We start from the raw sequence: 21,376 nt of genomic DNA, 5'->3' as shown, positions 1-21,376 counted from the left end.
TTTAACCCCTCACCCCACCACCTCTGAACGAAGTGTAAAATTGACCCAAAATGGGCATAGGATGTTAGACTAAAAAGAAGTACAAAGATAGGCCAGCCATGTGATGTATGGCATCGTGACACATACAAGGGACAGGTGCTTGGCGTGGAGAATGAAGATTGGTTAAAAAAAAAAAAAATAATAATAATAATAAAACGAAATACATTTCCCTCCGCCACCCTACGCCCCACTACATCGGCGCGCCTTGGAGTATGAGTTGAAAACAATGACACCTTTCACAAGAAAAAAGGGGTTATTTGGTAAGCCACCATCAAAAGGAATCCACCACAGATTTTTTTCTTTAACATTTCGTTTTCATTCAAGTTTTATTTTCATTTATTACTTCTTATCACTTGGAACAGCTAAGATAGACGAATCCTCATTACTGACTTGAGAAATTGTTTGCATTAATGAGAAATTCAGCTTATACTTTTTTTTTTTTTTTTGGTTTAATTTTTCGTTTGTCTGTACATAATTATGGAGGCTGTGGGCTATTGGTAGAGTGTTTTGAGTAAATTAAAGATTACTGTCATTAATCACCCCAACCTGTTCTCAGTTTCTGTTCTATTTGACACCATAAAACCCAGTTTATCATTCTCGTCTCCTTCCAATCTTAAACTCTCTGTATATTTTTCTGTTTGTTTCTGTTTTTCATTTTTTCTACTTCTAAAGAGTGAAAATAGAGGTGGGTTTAGAGATTTTTTTATTATTTTTCAAAGCCCACATTTCTTTGTCTGAAGAAATTTCTTTTGACGATTGTTTCTATTTTCAGGTCTCGAGTTTAGATCTATATCGGAATCTGCTGCTCTATTGGCCGGTAAAATGTTTAGATTGTGTCATTTCTGTATTGAAATTTTGATGATACAATCCTGTTAACTCTTTTTTATTTTTCCTTTATTTTTCTGTTCAAAATTTAATCATTATATTTTTAGTTTTCTGGTTTCTGGGATCATTTTTCCGCCCTTCTGGGTGGGTTTGGCTTCTCCTTGTTCCTTTGTTTTTGGAAGACAAAAGAAGTGTACTGGCTCCTTGAATTTCTAAACCCTTCAATGGTTTTAATCTTTTGAGGGTTTGATGTTATGGAGGTAATTCATGATCGATTATGTTTGTTAATTTCTGAATTGGTACCAAAGATTTATTATTTACGCTATTCTGTTTTATTTTATTTTCTTCTCTTTCACTAGAAAAATATTGTTTGATTCATAAAGCAAAGTTTCTTGCTTAATGCATATATGAATATGCTAGTATGTATAAAAATTGAAATAAATAAATGATTTTTTATTGTTTTTCTTTTACCTTTAAGTATAATATTTTCTGTTTGTTGATGTGCTTGTTTCCATCTTTACTTTGGTGTAAAGGTTGGGTGTCACAAAAAATGCTATTGTATTCAATTTGGTTTTTCAGTTTTTGGGTGTTTACTAACAGCTTATGTCTATGTATTGATGGTTATAGTTGTTTGATATTGATGGTTCTTGTTCAAGCTTATATGTTTCATTATTTGCTTGGGGTTAGAATTCTGAATAGTATTAAACCTTGTTGAGATATGGGACAACAATGACTTTCTTAGGCGTAATTAATGCTCTTATGTTAATGCAGTCGTGTTTGTTGATTTGGAATATTTGTTATCCGTGAAATAAGATATTTTTGCAGCATTGATGAGAAAGAGATTGCAAAGCTAATTCTGAGCAACGTGGCATTGATGTGGAGGGATTCCTGTGAGACTGGGATAATAATATGCTCATGATGACAAATAAAAATTGTCTGAACGTAGTCGGATGATGAGAAAAAATTGATTAGGTTCTTATCTATCTGTTTGGATACGCCTGGTGGTGGTACATTTGAGCTACCAATAAATACGGTATCTGACAGATGAACCACACGTCGTTAGAGGAATTAACAGAATCTGTTGTTGCGATTAAATGATTTATCCTTTTTACTGGATTTTTATATCTTTACTATTGTCAATGGGAGATGCCTTTTTATTCAAAGAATTTTGGCTTTTTAAATGTAGATCATCATTATTTTATTGGCACCCATTATTTGGTGGTTTTGGTTAACATTCATTAATTGTTCATGCTATACGAACTCATTGTACATGATGTACCCTTTTAAACTTATCAATTATTGAAATTTGTCTTTAACACCTGTGGGTTTATGTTCTAGATTTGCTGAAAAATTACGGTTCCAGATATTCTTTCACCATTGGTTTGGAATCTGTCTGGAGTGTCTGAGCAAATCAAACAGTAGCCTTAATGCAAGGGCAAAGGAGTGCTTTCAGTACCTTGGCTGAAAATTTGAGCTCGGATCACGGGTCTACATCAAGTGATGCTGGAATAAACGAGCTGATGTCCTGGAATAATACCCAGACTACTGCTCAGAATCAACTATCAGATTATATGATGTCAAGTGATGCTGACGTTACACTTCTTGGCCATGCTAGCCATGAGGAGCAGACTTTAAGTGTGTGGAATGTGGGTGAAACTAGTTCTAGTTGTGCACAAAATCAAACTGAACAAAATGAGAGAAAAACAGAAGATGGCTGGCCATCATTTATGAGCTTTCACTCTGGAGCTGCTCATACATTGGATGAAAGACACCATGAATCATCTGATATCCTTTTATTGGATAATGTTGACGTAAATTCAAATAACAATCAGACTACAAATGGGCCGTTTCTGCTGCAAAATTTTAGTTCTGACATCTGTAAAAGGGATCTTAATATGGGTTCTGGGTCGGACCACGAAAATGATGACTGTCAGGTAGTGGAGCGTCCTAACACATTCAAATCTAATGGATCTTCAAATGGGCAGATGCCCTTTGCTAGTAGTTCCCCTGATCCTTTTGGGATGCCTTCTGGTAGTGGTGGATATTTGATGGAGGAAAGTGAGGGCAGGCCAAGTTGTTCTTTGGATGGTCGACGCTTATCTTGCAAAAGAAAAGCATTTGAAGGAAATGTGGGACAATCTTCTGGAACTGGAAGTTCAATGTATTTTCAGCAAGTTGAAAGAAGTCTGTGGCATGCCGTGCCTGCTACTCAGGGTGCCATGAGCAGCATAAGTATGTCAACACCAATCGATGACATTCCTGCCATTGATGAAGTGTCAGAACAGGCAAACTCAAGACTGGGGCCTTGTGTTGGAAGATCTGCTTCTACAAGTCCTCTGACTCTGAATGCTTCAGGGACTGAAGAAAGTTCCCTACAAAATTTCTGCTTGCAGATGAATGGCTCAAACCAACAAGATTCTATACCTGGTAACCTGTTTTCTACGGAGTCTAATGTTGGAAACACAAGTTTTCCATCTTCCCTGCATTCATCAAGATTACGTCTTCGTAATCATGTATTTGACTCGATGGCTGCATCTACTGAAGAAAATGAAGGTTTTCATGTAACATCTGGTTTGCATATTCCTCCTGTTCGCCGGAGTCGACAGTCTAGGTGGAACGAGGCATCTAGCTCAAGAGCCAGCAGTTCATCACCTTCTGCTATTGCTGCAGACAGGGATGTTGTGCTTTATGAAGAAACTCCCACAAGAAGTTTGCCAAGAAACATTTCAGAACATCATGTGTTTGCTTCTGCTTCTGAGATGAGAAATTCATCGCAAAATCCTCCTATAATGCGTACAACTGGTGGTAACATCAATGTGGCTAGAAATGTTGCATCTTCTTCTCGTGCAGGCTCTACTTCCGGAGTCAACTCATCTACACCTAATTGGTCCTATCGGAGTTCTTCACTATACCCACGGAGACTGTCTGAAATTGTTCAAAGATCTTTGCTGACCTCGGCAGGTACAGAGTCTGGAAGCCAGACCAGCAATCTCGCTCTGCTGCGTTCTGCTGCCTCCCAGGCGATGGCAATTTCATCTGCATCTGATGATCATGAGCATCATTTGCCAAATTCAAGGTCAGCCATGTTGGAGAGACATCTTGATGGAGCTTTTGGAGTACCTTATTCGCTGCAAATTTTGGCTGCTTCCAGTGAAGGAAGAAACAGTAGGCTAGTCTCTGAGGTAAGTACTGTGTCTTGTTATTCTCTACACGTTATAAACATAATATGAACAAATGATACGAGCTTATCGTTTTATTCCCGTTTTACCTATAGATTTAGACTTGTTGATTTTGACCTGGATTCTAAGAATATCTTGATCAATTTGGAATTCTGCACTGGGATCAGATTTGACCTTTTCCACATGCACATCTTTATGGCCCATAAGATATTTGGATTCTTGAAGTATACATCAAGCCAAAGTTCTAGAGATACTTGGACAGTTCAAGTACACTTGATTGGTTTGCATCTGTGAATGCTTATGTACGCTGAATTACTATACACAGTCAATGTTCTATAATAAATAGAAGCTATCACTCGACACAATCTTATGTTACATCTGAATTACTTTTTGGTCATTTGTGTAATACAGTTATATATGCATGATCCTTAGTGGCCTCAGCCTTTGAATGACGATGCATAACTTGCTATTGGTAATTAACGTGAGCTTGTATCAACCCAAAAAATCCAAAACGCACTGCAATTTTACCATAACTATGATGTTGTGCATGCATCAGGGAAAGAAAAAGGAAAAGGAGAATACATTATTTGTCTTATACCTAATGTGCTAATGCTCCCCCCCACTACTTACTTTGACCGACCATGAAACACTTCAGTCCGAATTGTATAGAAGGCATGATGGTGTCAAACTCTCTCTCTCTCTCCCCCTGCCCCTCCCTCCTCTCCTATTAGCTTTTGAACATAATCCTTAAGTCTTATTTATTCATTGTCCTTCCACGATGGCTGTACACTTAAGAACACAAATTTTTTTCTCTTCACACGTTTCCTTGTTAAACATTGTTGCTGCGATGATTGATATTTAATATGTATGTGGGCTTTTCAAATACTTAATGTGGGGAGCAAACTTGTGATACGTGCTCATTGATAGTGAATGCTCTTGTGAGTTGAATAGTGTTTGCTATTTCTGTTTAACTTTCATATGTTTGTGAGTCCAAGAGGAGGTTTTTGGTTATGATACAACTCATCATGCTTCAATCAATTTATACACTAGTCTGGCAGCATGTGTTATAGGAATACTGTTGGAAAGAAAAAAAAAATTCCCTCTAATATTTCTATGGAAATTATTATTCAAATGAAAATAATCATGTTTATTTTGCTTTTTAGCAGATTCGAAATGTCTTGGATCTTATGCGAAGAGGAGAAGGCTTAAGATTTGAGGTTAGATTCTTTCAACTTCATTCATTGTAAACACAAAATTTTGCTACTATTGGCATATAAAGACTTGTTTGCATGTATATTTTTTAATCTAGATTACGCCCCTCCACTTACATGCTCATATAAAGCGACCCTATTATATTATCTTATAGCAATGTCTTTTAGTTACTTGTGGCATTGGTCATAGACAATTTTTTTATTGGAGGGGAAGCAACACGGTTAAATTAGATTGCAAAGTTGATGTAACATTTGTGAGGAGAAACAGAGCCAGGACCGTAACTCAGTGGGGGAAATATTAAAATCCAATCTTATTTTAATCATCAATAAACCTTCTCGATCTCAACCTGAAAAATGTCCTCAAATCTCCAGCCAAGGGACCAAAAGTAAAGAAATAAAGATTTAAGAAACCTTCGGTATTAAGAGGATCAAGTAGTTGTTGCTTTGTTTCTAGCCGTAGCTGTCAAATATGTGTCTCCACTAGTAAGTTAATATTTTAGTTAATATGTCTAATTAATAAGTAAAAGTTAGTCAAACACATAATGTTAACTGCAGAATGCTCTGGAATCTTCTTTTCTTCATTTTAATTTCAACCCCAACATACTACTTTGGAAAGTGTAAAAAACATCCGGTGTCTGCGCGTGCAATTTTATATCGATACACCAATATTTCCTTCTCTCTCCAACTCTGTACTCTCTTTTCTTGCCTCACGAAGCAGATTTCACATGCAATCAATTCCTTTGCTCATTGATTTAATCGGTAGCAAGCTTCTTGATTGTTGAAGATTTGGGACCATCGTTGCCACTCCTACTTCAGTCGACAACTTGCCACAATATCAGATTGCACTTGCATAGACTGTAACAACTACAATTGTGATTTCATAGCCTCTTCCACTGTTGCTGCTGCTAAATCTCATCTTGAAAAAGTTCATAGTTTGTATCTCTCTTGTGTATATGTCTTTTTATGTGTGTTTGTGTGTCTCTGTGTGTGTAAATATGTATGTTCTACTTTCCCTCTCTAATTTGGGTTTTGTTCGTTAATTCCCATCCTTGCATGTTTTTCTCCTCCACCATACACCATAATAACTGTTGCCATCGGAAATTCATTTAGCCTCCAAGTCCCCATTCCTAAGAAAATTTTTCCCCCAAAATTCTGTGAGGGAAACTGCCCTCAGTAGCCCTCCACCCTGTTGAGAAGTTCATGCCATTTGGTTGGGCCTGCTATGTTGATGATTGAAGTTAGTAAAATGCACAACTGCAGTAGCTCATAGGAATAAGTTGGGCATTAGATTGATATATTTGTGTGTTCACTAAACATGAGCATGTTTGTCGAAGCTTAGAAGTAAGTTGAAGTTTTTTGTTTCTAAATGTGTGTGGATAATTTATGTTTTCTTCTTTTTAAGTGAAAAGCTGGTTATTTTGGAAGCGAGTCTTAGTTTACTGACAAAATAATTAAGTTATATCTATTTATATACATAGAAATAAAATTTTAAAATAATTAAGTTATTAAACATGCTAATGGTCAATCAATGGAGCGGGCTCAAGGCGATGCTTTTATTGTTGTCATAGTGAATGAGAACTAGTATGACAATCTTTCCGAATAAATGTGCGTTCCTTATGAGGTACTCCAATTTGGATAGATCACTCAGCTGTTTTAGTGTTGGTTTTTTGTGCAAGGATTCCATGAATGAGTGTGTGTGTGTCTGTATATATTTCTGGTAAACAAGCTTATAGTTGCATCTGAATGGGATCTGATTCGAAATGAAATTATTTGGGATATGCCCGCTTTATGTAGTATTTTGTATTTTCTGATGTTTTTACATAATTTCTCATTTTATATTTTTGTGGAATCATTTTTCTGAATCCAATATCTGCTTCTGCTTGTACACTAGGATGTCATGATCCTCGATCAGCCGGTTCTTTTTGGGATGGCTGATATTCATGATAGACATCGGGATATGCGTCTAGATGTAGATAACATGTCTTATGAGGTGAGATATGGATTAGTTTATATAATGCCATTGGTTTCCTGATATAGCTTTATATTTATTTAAAAAATTTCATCCAACAGGAGTTGTTGGCATTGGAGGAGCACATCGGAAATGTCTGCACGGGACTGAGTGAAGATACCATTGTAAGCTGTTTGAAGCAAAGGAAATATGTAGATGTTAAAATAGAAGGTCAAACAGAGACTGAGCCTTGCTGTATATGTCAGGTAAAACATTTTCATCATACTTGAAACATCTGTAGTATTCAAATTGGAGGGAAAACTCGCATCCTCTGTCCCCTATTTATTGCTAGAGTAGCATGTTGGTCCTGAACCTTCCATTAGAGTTGCATAATCTGTCCTTAAACGACAGGAACTTTCCAAATCTCTATGAAATAATATCTGGCATCGGCCCAAGCGGGAAAACAAAATATATTTATGAAGATTGGATGTTTTTCCTGACTTAGGGACTGATTGTACTATAATGAAAGGTTGATGATCAACTTGATCGTTTTTTTTGGTTCAACATGTTTTTCCTGCCTTAGGGACCAATCATGCAATTTTCCCAATTTCTTCTATGAATTTATATGGTTTAATTGCTGTATTATTCCATGTAGGAAGAGTACAAGGATGGAGAAGATCTTGGAACACTGGAGTGCAAGCATGACTTTCATGCAGAATGTATTAAACAATGGCTAATGCACAAAAATTTGTGCCCAATTTGTAAAGTCACAGGTTTGTCTACCTAAGACGGGGGTAAGCAATTTGGGACACTGGTTTCTTCCCTGGTTGAAATGGGTTCTCGCAGGCGCAGAAAAGTATCTGCTTAGTATGCTTAACCTGTAAGTGGAGTATGTGTTCATCCATAACACAAACTCTTCTTAGCTTTAGGAAATATTTCTTATTTATTCCTTGCGATAATCAAATCTCCTGGTGGAAGTTGAAACTGATAAACAAGAGTAGAACCCCTTTTAGATTTATTTTTAGTCTTAAATTGCATTGGTTTAATCGAAATTAAACGATTTTATGCATATAATTTTTGCATTGGTGTATTTATTTGTTAAAATGTTGGAAATAAATGAGAAAACACCGATAGCTTGAAAGTCAGGCTAGCTACCTCATTTAGCTATCGGCGAAAGTAGGGAGGGTAAAGCCCTTTAAGTTAGGCATTGGGTTTGCTCTTTAATAGTTACCAGTTCGAGTTCCCTCAGAATTACTAAGATGAGTACTTGATTGTAAATTTCAGGGTCTCGTAGAATTAGTCGAGATGCGTGTAAGCTGACCTGGATATTCATGGTCATTTAAAAAAAAAAAAAAAAAAAGATTCGCAACTTGAATACTTTTGCCCGGCTGTGGCCTCTCAGACCTAAGGTCGATATTGTCGCCCTTTAGTTTAAGAATTTGATGATTTTGAGCTAGCAGCATTTTTATTGTACGGTTTACTTCATTGTGTGCCACTCTCAAATCTATCTTGAAGAATGATAGCCATAGCTGCTGCTTTGATTCATCAAGTTAAATTGTTCACAAGTTTGGGAATGAATAGTTTATTTAAAGCATGCATGGCTAGTGGTGTCATATGTGCTGGAATGAATTGACCTATTTTAAGAGAATCTTGGGTTAGGACGGTGAGCAAAAACTGTTGAACTAGAAAACCTGACCAAAACTTCTTTATCGGAATCGTTGGTTTGGTTTCATGTAGATCCGTGCTTGAACTGTCTTGACAGGCCCCTCCAATAAGGTGCAACTGTCTAGGGCCACATCAAGAAGGGTTTTCCATTGAGGTATTTAAATATGATAATTCATAGATCAGAGATGAGGTTTATTTATTCACAATTTAGGTGATTAATTAAACATATATTGATATTATAATTAATCTACAATTCAATCTCACCCCCGACATGACCCCATCCCCAATTTCAAAACCTAAACCTCTCTCTTCACTCTCTTCTCTGTTGTTGGTCTTCCTTCTCTCTGTCGTCGGATCGGTGGCGCAGTCGACGAGTAATTTATTGAGAGAAACCTACCTCGACACCCACCCCATCTCCAAATTCAAAACCTCTCTCTCTCCCCCCCTTCCCCTTTTCGGTTTGTCGTCTCCATTCTCTTTTTCATTAGACCAGTTGTGCAGCTGATGTGAAGTTTACAGAGAGAACTGATCGTTGTCGATGCTCCCTTATCTCTTCTCATACTCACAGGAAGCGATTGGATCGTTGTGTATGATGCCAGTAATAATACTGATTGGATCTCTCGAGTAGTGACGATGAAGGGTCGATGTGATTGTTTTTGGTCATTTTTTGGTTGTTTTGGTTGTTGGTGATTGTTTTAGTTGTTGGATTGTTAGTGGTGGTGCAATAGTGGTGGTTTGTGGTGGAGGTGGTTGCTGGTGGCTGAAAATATGATAGTGGTGATCGTCGTGCAATAGTGGTGGAGGTGGCTGAAGATATGATAGTGGTGATTGTCGTGGATTTTATTGGTAGTGGATTGGATCTAGTGGTGGCAATTTTGTTGGTGGTCGTGGTGGTGATGTTGTGGTGCTCGCGATAGTAGTAAGGTGAGGGTGGTCGTAAATGGTCGTGGCAGCAACGACGGTTGTGATGGTGTTGTGTCAAGGGTGGGTAGTGTTTATGATCAAGTATTGTGGTGGAATGGGATCGGGATAAGGTATGGTGATGTGGTGCAAGCGACGATGGGTGGTAGTGACTAAGATTGTGCTGAATTGGGACCGATGGGGGGTGTTCGTAATCTGTGACCAATTATTTAGGTGTAAAGAATACACTTGAAATATGGTTTTTTCCCTTTTCCGTTGTTAATTTCCTACTTAAATGGTGTAGTGGGGTTTCGGTTCAGTTTTTTTGTCAAATATGTTACTTTCTCCTTTCATAAAGATATGTTTGCTTTTTTCTTTTTTCTTTTTTTCTCTAAATTATAGGCTAAGAGTATAATTGATTTTAAAATTTTTAATATGATTTGTTATCAACAAATATGAACCACTCCTATTTAAATTATTATTAAATATAAAAATGTATTAGGAAAAATGAAATTAATATTTATTTTAATTATATTCATTACTTCTCTCAAGTGTGAAAATAAAAGTAAATTTATCTTTTCGGGATGGGGGAAGTATAATTTATCGTACGAATTCATATTGAAGTCATAAAGTTGAAAAAAAAAAATGTATTGTCACTCTTGTTTGTGAAATAAATCGTAAAAATATTTATTAAAGACATAAATGCAACACAACTCATTTACTTGGATTTGGTACCAACAATACAAAACATAAGCTACTCAGTAAAATGGGTAAACCTAATAATCTCATGTGTATAGAACACAATAAATAAATTGTAACGACCCATCTATTACATAGGGCCATAACATAGCCTTGATGGTAGATTTTACTATGGAGATATTGGGACGATGGATTATCAACAAATTCCATGTAACTAATAAAGAAAGAAGGAGAAAAGTGGTTAAAACACACTTATGGTACCTATAGGCTCCCGATGGTCAAGTGAGCGATTTATCGAGGGAATTCGTATGGAATGCAGAAAGTGTGTAAATAAGCCTACTTAACAGAAGGATTGTAATTATTCGGATGGTAAACGATAATACTCAGAGATTGACGCTGGAGTTGCTGATGTGATTTCACCAAATAACTCTGATAGAAATTCGTATGGAATGCAGAAAGTGTGTAAATGAGCCTACTTAAGAGAAGGATTGTAATTATTCGGATGATAAACGATAATACTCAGAGATCGGCGCCGATGGTTGCTGATGTGAACTCATCAGATAACTCTGATGAAAAACTATCCAAAGATAAGACCACATCTGATTGTAATTGGCTTACAATCAAACGCATCCTAAATGTTAAATACTTTATGGCTTGGAAAAATTACAATATGTTGAGAAATTTCATGCTTCACTTTGTCCAATTTATATTTTAGATCTTGTGGAATTATAATGCCTTCTGGTATTAGGCTGGAGTAACAAAGCCTTATAAAGGGATCTTAGTCTATTCATTGATTTCTATTTGTTGAGTTGTTGATCGTTAATGGAAACTCTCGTGATTGTAGATTATATTTATAATTTTGCTTATCGAAGAACTTACCTACTTTGATGTTCCTTTCCTTTGATTATTTATTATTCGGTTCCTTTCTTGTGGAAAATTGGATGGTCAGATGTATATTACAAATGTGAGGGTTCATTGTGACAATCATTCGTATACAATGCTAATTAAACGAGTAGTAAAATGGACCTCAAGAGTCTAAATTGTCGTTCTCAAAATGACTAAAAATCTATTTAGTGATTGATCTAACTATTCCTAATTTCTATTTGAATAAAGTAAACGTTGATGATAATTTTTGATTAAAAATAATATTAACTAAGAAGAGTAAAATTAAATTAACAAATGTTTTCGTTGAATTGAGAATAAAGTATTCAATCTGACAATTAAAATATTGTATTAACTCGTAATTTCACCATAAATATCACATTTAATCTCATCTCTTGCTTTCAAGACGGGATGGGATCTTTACTTCTGATCCTAAGCTGTGAACTCATTTCTTTGACAACTTAAACTAGGCTCCACTTTAGATAGGTTTTTGGTTTTAATCACGGCGAAACTAAATGGTTCGAATGAAGAGAAAAAATAATAGGAGATTCCCCTATGTAGAATGTACGACGTCCACTGAAAAGAAGAAGCAAGCAATATACTTCAATAACTTTTACATATACTTGGTGGTATTCACTAATTAAATCAATTTAGGTCGCTTAAGTTCAAATCAATTATATCTAGTTGAGTCAACCTAGTATGCCCTTGTTTGATGGGGATTAAAATTAGATTTTTAGTAGATTTTGACAAAAGTTGATGAAATTGTAGTTAAAAAGTTGTGGAATCTATTAAATATGTGGTTAAAATTCATTGTTGATTTTGATTTATATTAAAATTAGAATTTTAATATATAACAATAGGGGTTATATCTCTATGTAAATTTGAATAAGTCTCAACTAAATTAAGGAAAAAAATCGTAACCTGATGAAACATAGTCCTAAAATTACTCACCTAACCAGGTAAACGGGATGGGGCGGGGGCTACTAACTAAAAATATAAAATAAATAAAAATAAACTGAGCAATAAATGGGGCAAGGGACCCAAAATACGCCTCGAACCACTTTAACCAGGTATGGGGATGGGGTACGATAACTAAAATACCCGATGGGACATGAGTGGAAATGGTCGACCTGTCTCATATCCACCTCATTACCATTCCTAGATTAAACGCATTAAATCACCTACAAATTCTATTAAAGACCAAGATGAGGAAAAGTATATATCTATCTTACCCACTTTTCGAATTTCATCACATGGTTTAAATTTGTATCTCGCATCTCATTTTGTTACAATCCACAAATTAATGAAATCATCATCAATTATTTCAAAACATTAAGAAAATAAGTAAAATCAATACATAAAACAAGGTTAATTAACACAAAACATCCTTACCTTCCAATGTTTTTATGCAAAACGTTCCTACTTTTCGTTTTTTAGTATTTATACCATCATTTCATTTTTCATTACGGAAAAGATCCTTACATCCACCTACCGTCAGTCGCTCTGTTCACTCAACACAAAAGTCAAAGATAATATAGTCTTAGGCAGCTTATCTTCAATAACTCAATTGGTTTATACCAATTTCCTATTTTATTGGGACTTGCTACTTAGGAAGTATACCTTCAAGTGGGAGAAACAGAATGCAATAACTCACTAAAATTTTCAAATTTTGAGCAAGGGAATCTAATGAAGTTTATTTAAGTAAATTCTTTTGAAAACTCGCCTTAGTCTTATCAAATATATAAACATAAAGCCTTGACTTTAGGCGCAACTTCACAATTTCAATCAATCCAAAAAAAAGAGAAGTGAGTCCAAACTGCTTCATCAAAAAAAAAAGTGCAAGAGATGCATACCTTCAAGGCTAAAAACGAAAGAAGAGAAGTGAAACTGAATATGGAATCAGAATCTAATGAAATAGAGTTTGAGGCTGGAATCTCTTTAATATATTATTTGAGTAGTAGAATAACAGTATTATTCAAACATATATCGAGAATAAAGAGAAGTGTTTTTGTAGGTTTTGTCTCAACGCTAAGACTATATTACCCTTGATTTTTGAATAGAAATTTTGCTTTTCGTGTTGAGTTACTGGAGCAATTGACGGTAAGTGGATGGAATGACCATTTCCGCAATGAAAGCCGAAAATGATCGTGAAATCGCCAAAAATTAAAAGGTATGAACGTTTTGCACAAAAATATTGAAAGGTAGAGACGTTTTGTGCTAATCAGCCACAAAACAATTAACTCTGCAAATATTAAGAAATAAAATTAAAGGTTCAAATCTAGATTACATGGTTCATCCAACTATATGTCAAGTACATATCATAATGCAAGAAAAACACAAAAGAGTTCTAGAGTATATCGCAGAATTTTAAGGAAAAATTTTTGCACCAAGAGATCGTCTTCTCCATGCTAAGTTTTTGAAACCGTAGCTTTTTCTTTTTCTTCTTTCTTATACGTGCCCATCTTTTTGCTTACATGTGTCCGACCTTTATATAACCTAGAACAAAAATGATACTTGTATGGGGAAAATGCATGGGGAATTTTATAGGAGTTAAGATGGCAGCATTAGATTAGCTATTTTAAAATTATTTTCTCGGGGGAAAGTACAGGGAAAATGCACAAAGGAAATGCATACGGGATTTTATCGTCGAGCTGCGGTAAACAGGCCCCTCAGAGTGACCTCAAGTGAACCGCGGTCACGCTATGCAATTTTTAGATTTTTATACTTTTTGTCCTAGTTTCTATTCTTTTGTATGATTTCGGTCCATCTAAAAGCGTCCACATGGTCCCTGAACCTCCATAATTATTCAAAATGGGCTCTTCTTAAGTTGATTATATTCTGATCTTTAATGGTCAATTATTTTCTTTCTTTCAAGATGTACATTTCTAACTTGATATCTCACAAGGTTATTTTCACAATGCACTTAATATGATAAGAACCATAGTACGAGAGCTAACAAAGTTAAGGACTCCTTGATTGTGGAGAAAGGACTAGTGTCTAGAGATCACGAGTAAATAAGGTCAAGAAAGCTATGAGATTACTTGCTCAATGTGCAGTGGACGAAACATCAATCAAAATAAGCAAAGGGAAAAGTTTCATAATGGGCTGGGAAGTGGAAACAAGATGAGTGAACATAATTCAAATAAACGAATAAGCTGTTCAGGACAATTATGCCACCACATAGTGCTATGGGATGTACAGCCACATGTCAAGCCACGGAAATAAAATTGAGGCATATTAGATGAACTATGCGACTACATAAAGAACAATTATGCGGCCGTATAGAGCAATTTTGGAACTGGATTTTCCTAATTTTGGGAATAATAAATTTTAGTTAAAACTCTAGTTTTATGGAAATTTTTGATATTTAGACTATTAATTACATTTTTAAGTAGGTTTTTCGGGTTCCCTATAAATATGACCTAATTATTTCATTGTAAAAATAGACAATTTGAGAGATATTATTACAATACATATTTCTTTTAACTCGTTTTTCATTGAACTAATTTTGAACTTATTAAAAATTAAATTATTGTTGCATTCAACAATTTAAGTGAGGTTCATTAGTTTTGTGACCACGGGGTCAAACTATTGTTTGCGATTGTCTTAGTTCTTTAGCTCAATAGTTTTTGGGTTGAGCTTTCCAAGCTATGATATTTGACTTTTTAGGGTTTGATCTAATTTGTTGTGGGCTTCATAGGTACAATTGCTAAGTGGATTTACATCAATTGGTTTCATAGTTTAGGCTCCAAAAATTAAAGTTATATCCTTTATTTTTTTATTTTTTTTTTGAGTCTTCATCTTCGTTCTTAGTGTTCTTCATTTTTTGAGTCATTCAATCTAATTGAAATACCGAAAAAATTCGAAAGTCATTTGTGCACTAGATTAGTGCCCAAATCAATTCTTTTTGATTATTGGACTCTTTATTAAATTCTAGTGCATTTAGCAAATATACATCTAAAATCACAGAAAAAAATAGAGCAATTACAACAAAAAATAATTAACTTCAAAGTCAAAACTATATAATTCGAATTAAAGAAATACTTTCTTGAATTATCCTTATTGTTTCATTCAAAGGGTCAAATTCCCACTTTCTTGAATCATTCTAGAGTCAATTCCTTGCTCAATTCTTTGTTTGACCTCCTCAATGGTAGATTTTTATGGAGATCAAATTAATTCTTTGAAACGCTTGGTACGAAGCATTGAGTTGAAAAAAAGGTATAGTGATGAAACTAATAGAGAGAAACAACCAATTTAAGTGATACACGAGTGTACACGCATGACACAAATATTATTCTACTTATAAGATGTTGGACAAAGACAATTCTATTTCAAGTGGGAAAAATAATCCAGTTATCATGACAGAGGAGATTTTACGACGATTTAAAAGGTTGGTTGTGGATATGGGTGATATGATGGATAGGTAAGAAGCTTGGATGGAGAGGCAAGAAACATTGTTTCTTAATTTACGTAGAGAACAACCTAGAGAAGTTAATAACGCAAGAAAATAAGTTTGGCGGGAGCCTAGAGAGGATATTAGTGGCGAAATTAAGTGGCTAGTGGAATTTATGATGATGCGTTAGTCGATGTTGAAATCAAGTAGATCAAGATTGTCGCCTAGTGAACGAGAGATACAACTAATATCTCTTTTCTCATGTAAAGTAACAAATATAATAAATAAAATAAAAGTTAAAAGTCATCTAAATAGGATTGTAAATGGATCGGATATGAATCGGATCTACCCATACTCAATCCAATCCGATCCAATAAATATAATTCATAAATCCGATCTGATCCGATAATCCAGCGAATATTTGATTGTTAGATTCATATTCAATTTGATATGTTATCGAATATCTAATCCAATAATCCAATCCGAAATATTTTACATATATTCTCTTTTATTACTATTATTATTGGAAAGAGGGGATTCTCAATCTCAACACAAAATTTATTATAGTATATACATTAATTTTATATTGAAATTTAATAATTTTGACATTCTTCATTAAAGGTCATAAAATATAATACAAGTTTCAAAATAAAAATAAAAAAATTGTGTAATAAATTATGCGATAATATGTAAAATATATTATATTATAAGAAATCAGATTGAATTGAATCAGATCGAATTGACCTATATCCATATTTGTTCCATTCAGTTAATGGATTATCGAATATGAATCTTAATTGAGTTATCAAACCGAGACCCTAAATTTATCTCTCATTAATTTCATCGGATTCGAATCAATTGATAGCCCTATATCTAAACCAATATTAAATAAAAAAAATGTCACAAGCAACTACTCAAAAAGCTTGTTGTAAGATAATCACAACTGTACAATGTCAATTCTAGTAAAGCGGACCTCAACAACACTAAGTGTTTATTTGGTACAAATTTTAAGTCAATTAAAATTTTTTTTACTGTTATTTCATTATTTCAACTGTCATTTTTTAATTTTTCTCTCATAGATAGGATTCACTTTATTTCTAATGGTCAAAAATTTAATTATCAAAATTCCTACCAAACAAGTACTAAGTACTATCTATTTATTCATTAATCTAACTATTTCCAACTCCTATTTGAATAAAATGAACGTTGATGGTAAGGTGTTTATTAAAGTCGAGTTGCAACTCACAGTTTTACCATAATTATCACCTTAATCTTGCCTCTCAATTTCAATTCTAAAGTTGTACTCGGTTTTAAATTAATTTGCCTCTCCCCTGAGTTCAATTCAATTCTATCTAGTTGAGTGAACTCAACTAAATGCATTAAATCGGTTAGGAATTCAACTTAAGACCACAAAAATATTAAAAGTGTATCTCTACCTTTTACCCAGTTGTCGAATTTTATCCCATGGTCTAAATTTCTAACTTGTCTTTGGTTTGATACAATCCACGAATCAATAAAATAGTGGTCAGTTATTTCAAAACATTAAGCATAGACATTTTGCCCCTATTTGAGCACCATTTTGGTGTGAAACTATATATTGGAAGAGTGATTCTTTTGAGAATGTGTGGTTAAAAAAAAAAAAATTGATTGATGTGTAACATTATTTTATACGAGAATGTGTAGTTGAATATGAATTTAGAAAAAAATGAGTTTTTTAAAAAAAAAATGTAGGTCAATCATAGACATAAAATCAATACTCGTAACAATTAACTCCACAAATATTGAGAATTGGAATTTATGGTCATATTGGTCGTCCAACTATTGATTTATTACTCATCATAATGGAATGAGAACACGAAAGGGTTTCGGAGTACATCATTGAATTTTATGGAAAATATAAGAAAATGATGATCCACTTGCACTTAATCAGCGTTCTTCACTCCAAATTCTTGAAACTCTAGTCGTTTATCCCTTCTCTTATATCTTCCCCTCTATTCTCTTACATGTGTCCCCTTTATTTGACGAGAGCTGCTAGAGATCCAAGGCCTAGTGATGGCAACTCGGCTCGGCCCTTTAACCCACGAGCTCAGTTTGGGCTCGTGACGAGCCGAGCCCACGAGCCATTCACGAGCTCGTGATTTTATTTATTTATTTATTATTTTTTTGAGTAAATTTGTACATTTTGGACATTTTAAAAAAAAAAATTTTTATAGCCGCTCTTGGGATTGAGCCCTTGCTCGACTCAGGAGACGATCCCGAGCCGCTCACGAGTCGGGTTTTGACGAGTCGAGCAATCGAGCTAACGAGCTGTTCGGCCCGTTAGACATCCCTACCAAGTCCACATGGGCCCTGAATTTCTAGGGTGGTACCAAATAGACACCTTGATAATCCTTGGATGAGAAGACATTTCCTTATTTGACCTAGAATGGATCTTTATATAAAGCTAGACAGGCCTTAAAAGGGTGCACTCAATGGACAAAAATAAACCAATCTCCAAACTTTCAGTAAATTGAATTGAATTCCACTCCCAAAAATTGGGAATTTCCTCCAATTACTCCTTTAGTGCTTCAGGTCACTCCCATGCAATTTTATTAATCTTCAATTGCTATGAACCAACTCCGATTTGGTTCAAAACTTTCCTTTTTGGCTTCAAGTACCAAAAAGTCTGGATTTTATCTATATTGATAAGATTTACACTAAATTAAGTAGAAATTTGCTCAATTTACAAATATAAATCAAGTTTATAAGCACGAATTAGCATGTAAAATACCCTTATTGGGATTATAAGCTTTTGAGATTTTAATGAGTATATTTGAAGTACAAGATTTTTGTGCTATCAGTTACATGAGGACACAGCAATAAGAAAAGAAAAGAAAAAATAAAAAATGCTAGAAATTCTTGTATTCTATTCATCTTCTTTTACTATTGGAGCCATTCTCATCAGAATTTAACTTCTAAAATTCTCAATATTCTTCAAGTTCTTCATTTGGTTAGTGAGATAATCCCTTAATTGACATTAATAGTAGCAAAGCAGAAGCGGAGGTGGGGAGGCGGCGTAATTTTTTTGGTATTTCAGTTTGTGTCAGTGAAGTTCCCAAACCTTTGAGAATTTAGTAACTAGGGTCCAAATGGATGAAAACTATCAATTTGACCATTAGTGGACCAAAAAATTTAATTTTGACCAATCAAGATTTTGACACTCTTGTCCAGTAATTTCAGAGTGAACACGCTACCAAGCCTTGGGTATTCTCCACTCAGCATCATCACTGGCCCCTTTATGAATTACAACAGCCCATCGACTATTGCCCCTTCAATCTTGTTCACTTTCATGAAAGTATAGGTTGCTTTGCCCCTAATTCAATCAAAATGCAAGTATATTCATAACTCAAATTATAGAAAAATTCCCAATTTTTCTTCAATTCGAAATGCAAGTATATTCTGAATCTTGGTGATGGTGGCGACGGTGGTGGCGATGGCGATGGATGAAGGTAGGCGGCAAGAAGCTGGCAGTTTTTCTCGGTTGATTTGTTGGGTTTGATGGGGTTGGGGTGTGTGGATGATGTGGGGGTTTTTTTTTTTTTTTTCTTTTTATGTTTAAATCATAAATTATAATTTTTGCCCCTTATTCAATTTGGTCAAAATCAAAATTTTTTTTTTCAATTATCGGTCAAATAGACGATTTTCATCCATATGGACTCCAGCTACTAATTTTTAAGTTTAGGGACCTCCATCGGTACAAACTGAAGGTTAGAGTAAATCCACCAAAAAAAACAAAAAAATGTGAAAAGTTAGGGACTGCTGCTTCAATTTTCCCAAGTATTTATCAGAAAATGATTATTTGTGTAAAATTTTGCATTTCATTACAATATATATTCTTCGTTTAGGATGTAACATCAGTTCTGTTATAGGAACAGATTCAATGACAAATTTTTATAAATAGATACACTTGGCCATAAATTTTTTTTTTTTTTTTTTCAAGTAGCATTATTCACGTTCAATAGGAAAACACATACCCTATAAATTTAATAATAAGAAAAATAAAATCACTCTTTGTAATATGAATTAAACACACAAACAACACAAAATGCTGGGGCGGACCCAATGCAGACGAATGCGGGTACTAAACTTTGAGCTAACCCCATTTAGAAATACAACTAAGCATCCCACTAATTTTTTTATTTTTTTTAAATAATAATAAAAAAATTGAAATGGGCCAAATAAGTGGCCCAATTTTATAAGATTATACAAACCCTTTCCAATTACAGAGAAGACCCAAACCTAAAAGTGAAACCCCACGTGGCAAAGGCAAATTGACAATGTAAGTCAAATTTTCTAGTGGATTGTGGTTCATCTTGCAACAAAACTTGTGAGGATGTGGAAAATGTTGATAAGGAGATGTCAAATAGAGATGATTTTGATGTTGCACAATTTTCCACCGGTTTTGATAATGAAGTGATTGTACAAAGATATCAAAGAATGAAAACTCACAAAGAACAATTGTAAGGTATTTCATTTTTAATATAATTTTTGTGTTATAATGTTGTTATTTTTTTCACCTTTATTTATATTGTCCACACCTAAAAAATTTCATGGTTCCATCCTGATAAGATGTAATATGATTATTATGCATTTTGTAATTTACATTTAAAAAAAAAGTACAAACATTATAACAGAGTAAACACATTGTAATTCACATTCAATGTAAAGAAATGACAGACACTATAATTTGACAAAATATTTTACCAAAAAGATGAATTAATCTAGTGATATATAATAAGGTGTACCTAAGGGTGTACACCCCCCTCACATGGGGTTGGGGGCCACCCGAATAAGTGGTTTTTATTCGGGTGGATCCGACACCCCGTGTGAGAGGGTGTACACGCTTAGGTACACCCCTATGTATTATTAGCACCACTGTCAAAAAGATTAGATATATGTCAAGAAAATAAAATTAAATAGAAAGTAATTGCAGAATTTTTCTTGAAGTATTGATTTATATTTTGAAATACTTACTAAAAATCATTATTACAGTCCACCCATGTTTCCTTCCTATTCGTCTAAATTGCCCTTAGTTCATTGCTTCAGTGCAAATTCTGAAATAACAAAAATAACTATTTGAGATTTGTTCATTGAATTGTCGATCAATTGTTTTATAGTTAGATGTTGTTTTGTAACATTAATTATTGTAAATTTCTTCAACAGAAATTCAATTATTCAACAGAAAGACTAATGAATTTATCAAGACAGAATTAAAAAAATAACATGATATAATATGTTTATCACTATTTCAATATGAATGTATTCAATATTTATGTTGATATAAAGTAATTAACAAATAAGTAGATAGCATAGATTTTACTTTATTATTATTATTTTTTTTTTAACAATTTGATTTGCTCTCATATTCTAACACTAAAATAACGACACTTAAATCAAATCATTTTAGAGCGGTTCAATTTAGTTCAACTACAATCATCGATGGGACCTACTGTTTTAAAATGATGGTTTCAAACAGGGGCGGACCTAGACCATTCGAATGCGGGGTCAAATTTTTTTTATTTTTTTTTTTGAACAACATATTATGAACAAAAAGGAAAAATCGGTTGTTTGTTGTTCATATTTGCACTTTGGGAAG

At 34.2% G+C, this 21,376-nt stretch overlaps 1 protein-coding gene across 5 annotated transcripts; it reads left to right on the top strand.

The window, feature by feature from the left end:
* The first annotated feature begins 207 nt into the window (after nucleotides 1–207).
* Nucleotides 208–8,284, top strand: LOC111394511 (probable E3 ubiquitin-protein ligase RHG1A). Of its 5 annotated transcripts, none has more exons than XM_023020370.1 (8): nucleotides 208–299; nucleotides 812–856; nucleotides 972–1,124; nucleotides 2,203–4,046; nucleotides 5,207–5,260; nucleotides 7,146–7,244; nucleotides 7,325–7,468; nucleotides 7,858–8,284. In XM_023020370.1, the coding sequence occupies exons 4-8, from the start codon at nucleotides 2,292–2,294 to the stop codon at nucleotides 7,987–7,989; spliced, it is 2,184 nt and encodes a 727-aa protein (XP_022876138.1). In that variant the 5' UTR covers nucleotides 208–299; nucleotides 812–856; nucleotides 972–1,124; nucleotides 2,203–2,291; the 3' UTR covers nucleotides 7,990–8,284. The 5 variants fall into 5 exon arrangements, with proteins under 5 accessions (XP_022876138.1, XP_022876139.1, XP_022876140.1 ...); XM_023020372.1 differs by lacking the exon at nucleotides 208–299 and adding an exon at nucleotides 317–724 and having other exon boundaries at nucleotides 5,210–5,260; XM_023020368.1 differs by lacking the exon at nucleotides 208–299 and adding an exon at nucleotides 317–724.
* The last annotated feature ends 13,092 nt before the right edge of the window (nucleotides 8,285–21,376 follow it).

Source organism: Olea europaea, chromosome 5, assembly GCF_002742605.1.
Source record: "Olea europaea var. sylvestris chromosome 5, O_europaea_v1, whole genome shotgun sequence".
Taxonomy (NCBI): Eukaryota; Viridiplantae; Streptophyta; class Magnoliopsida; order Lamiales; family Oleaceae; genus Olea; species Olea europaea.
This window is presented reverse-complemented; position numbering and strand designations above follow the sequence as displayed.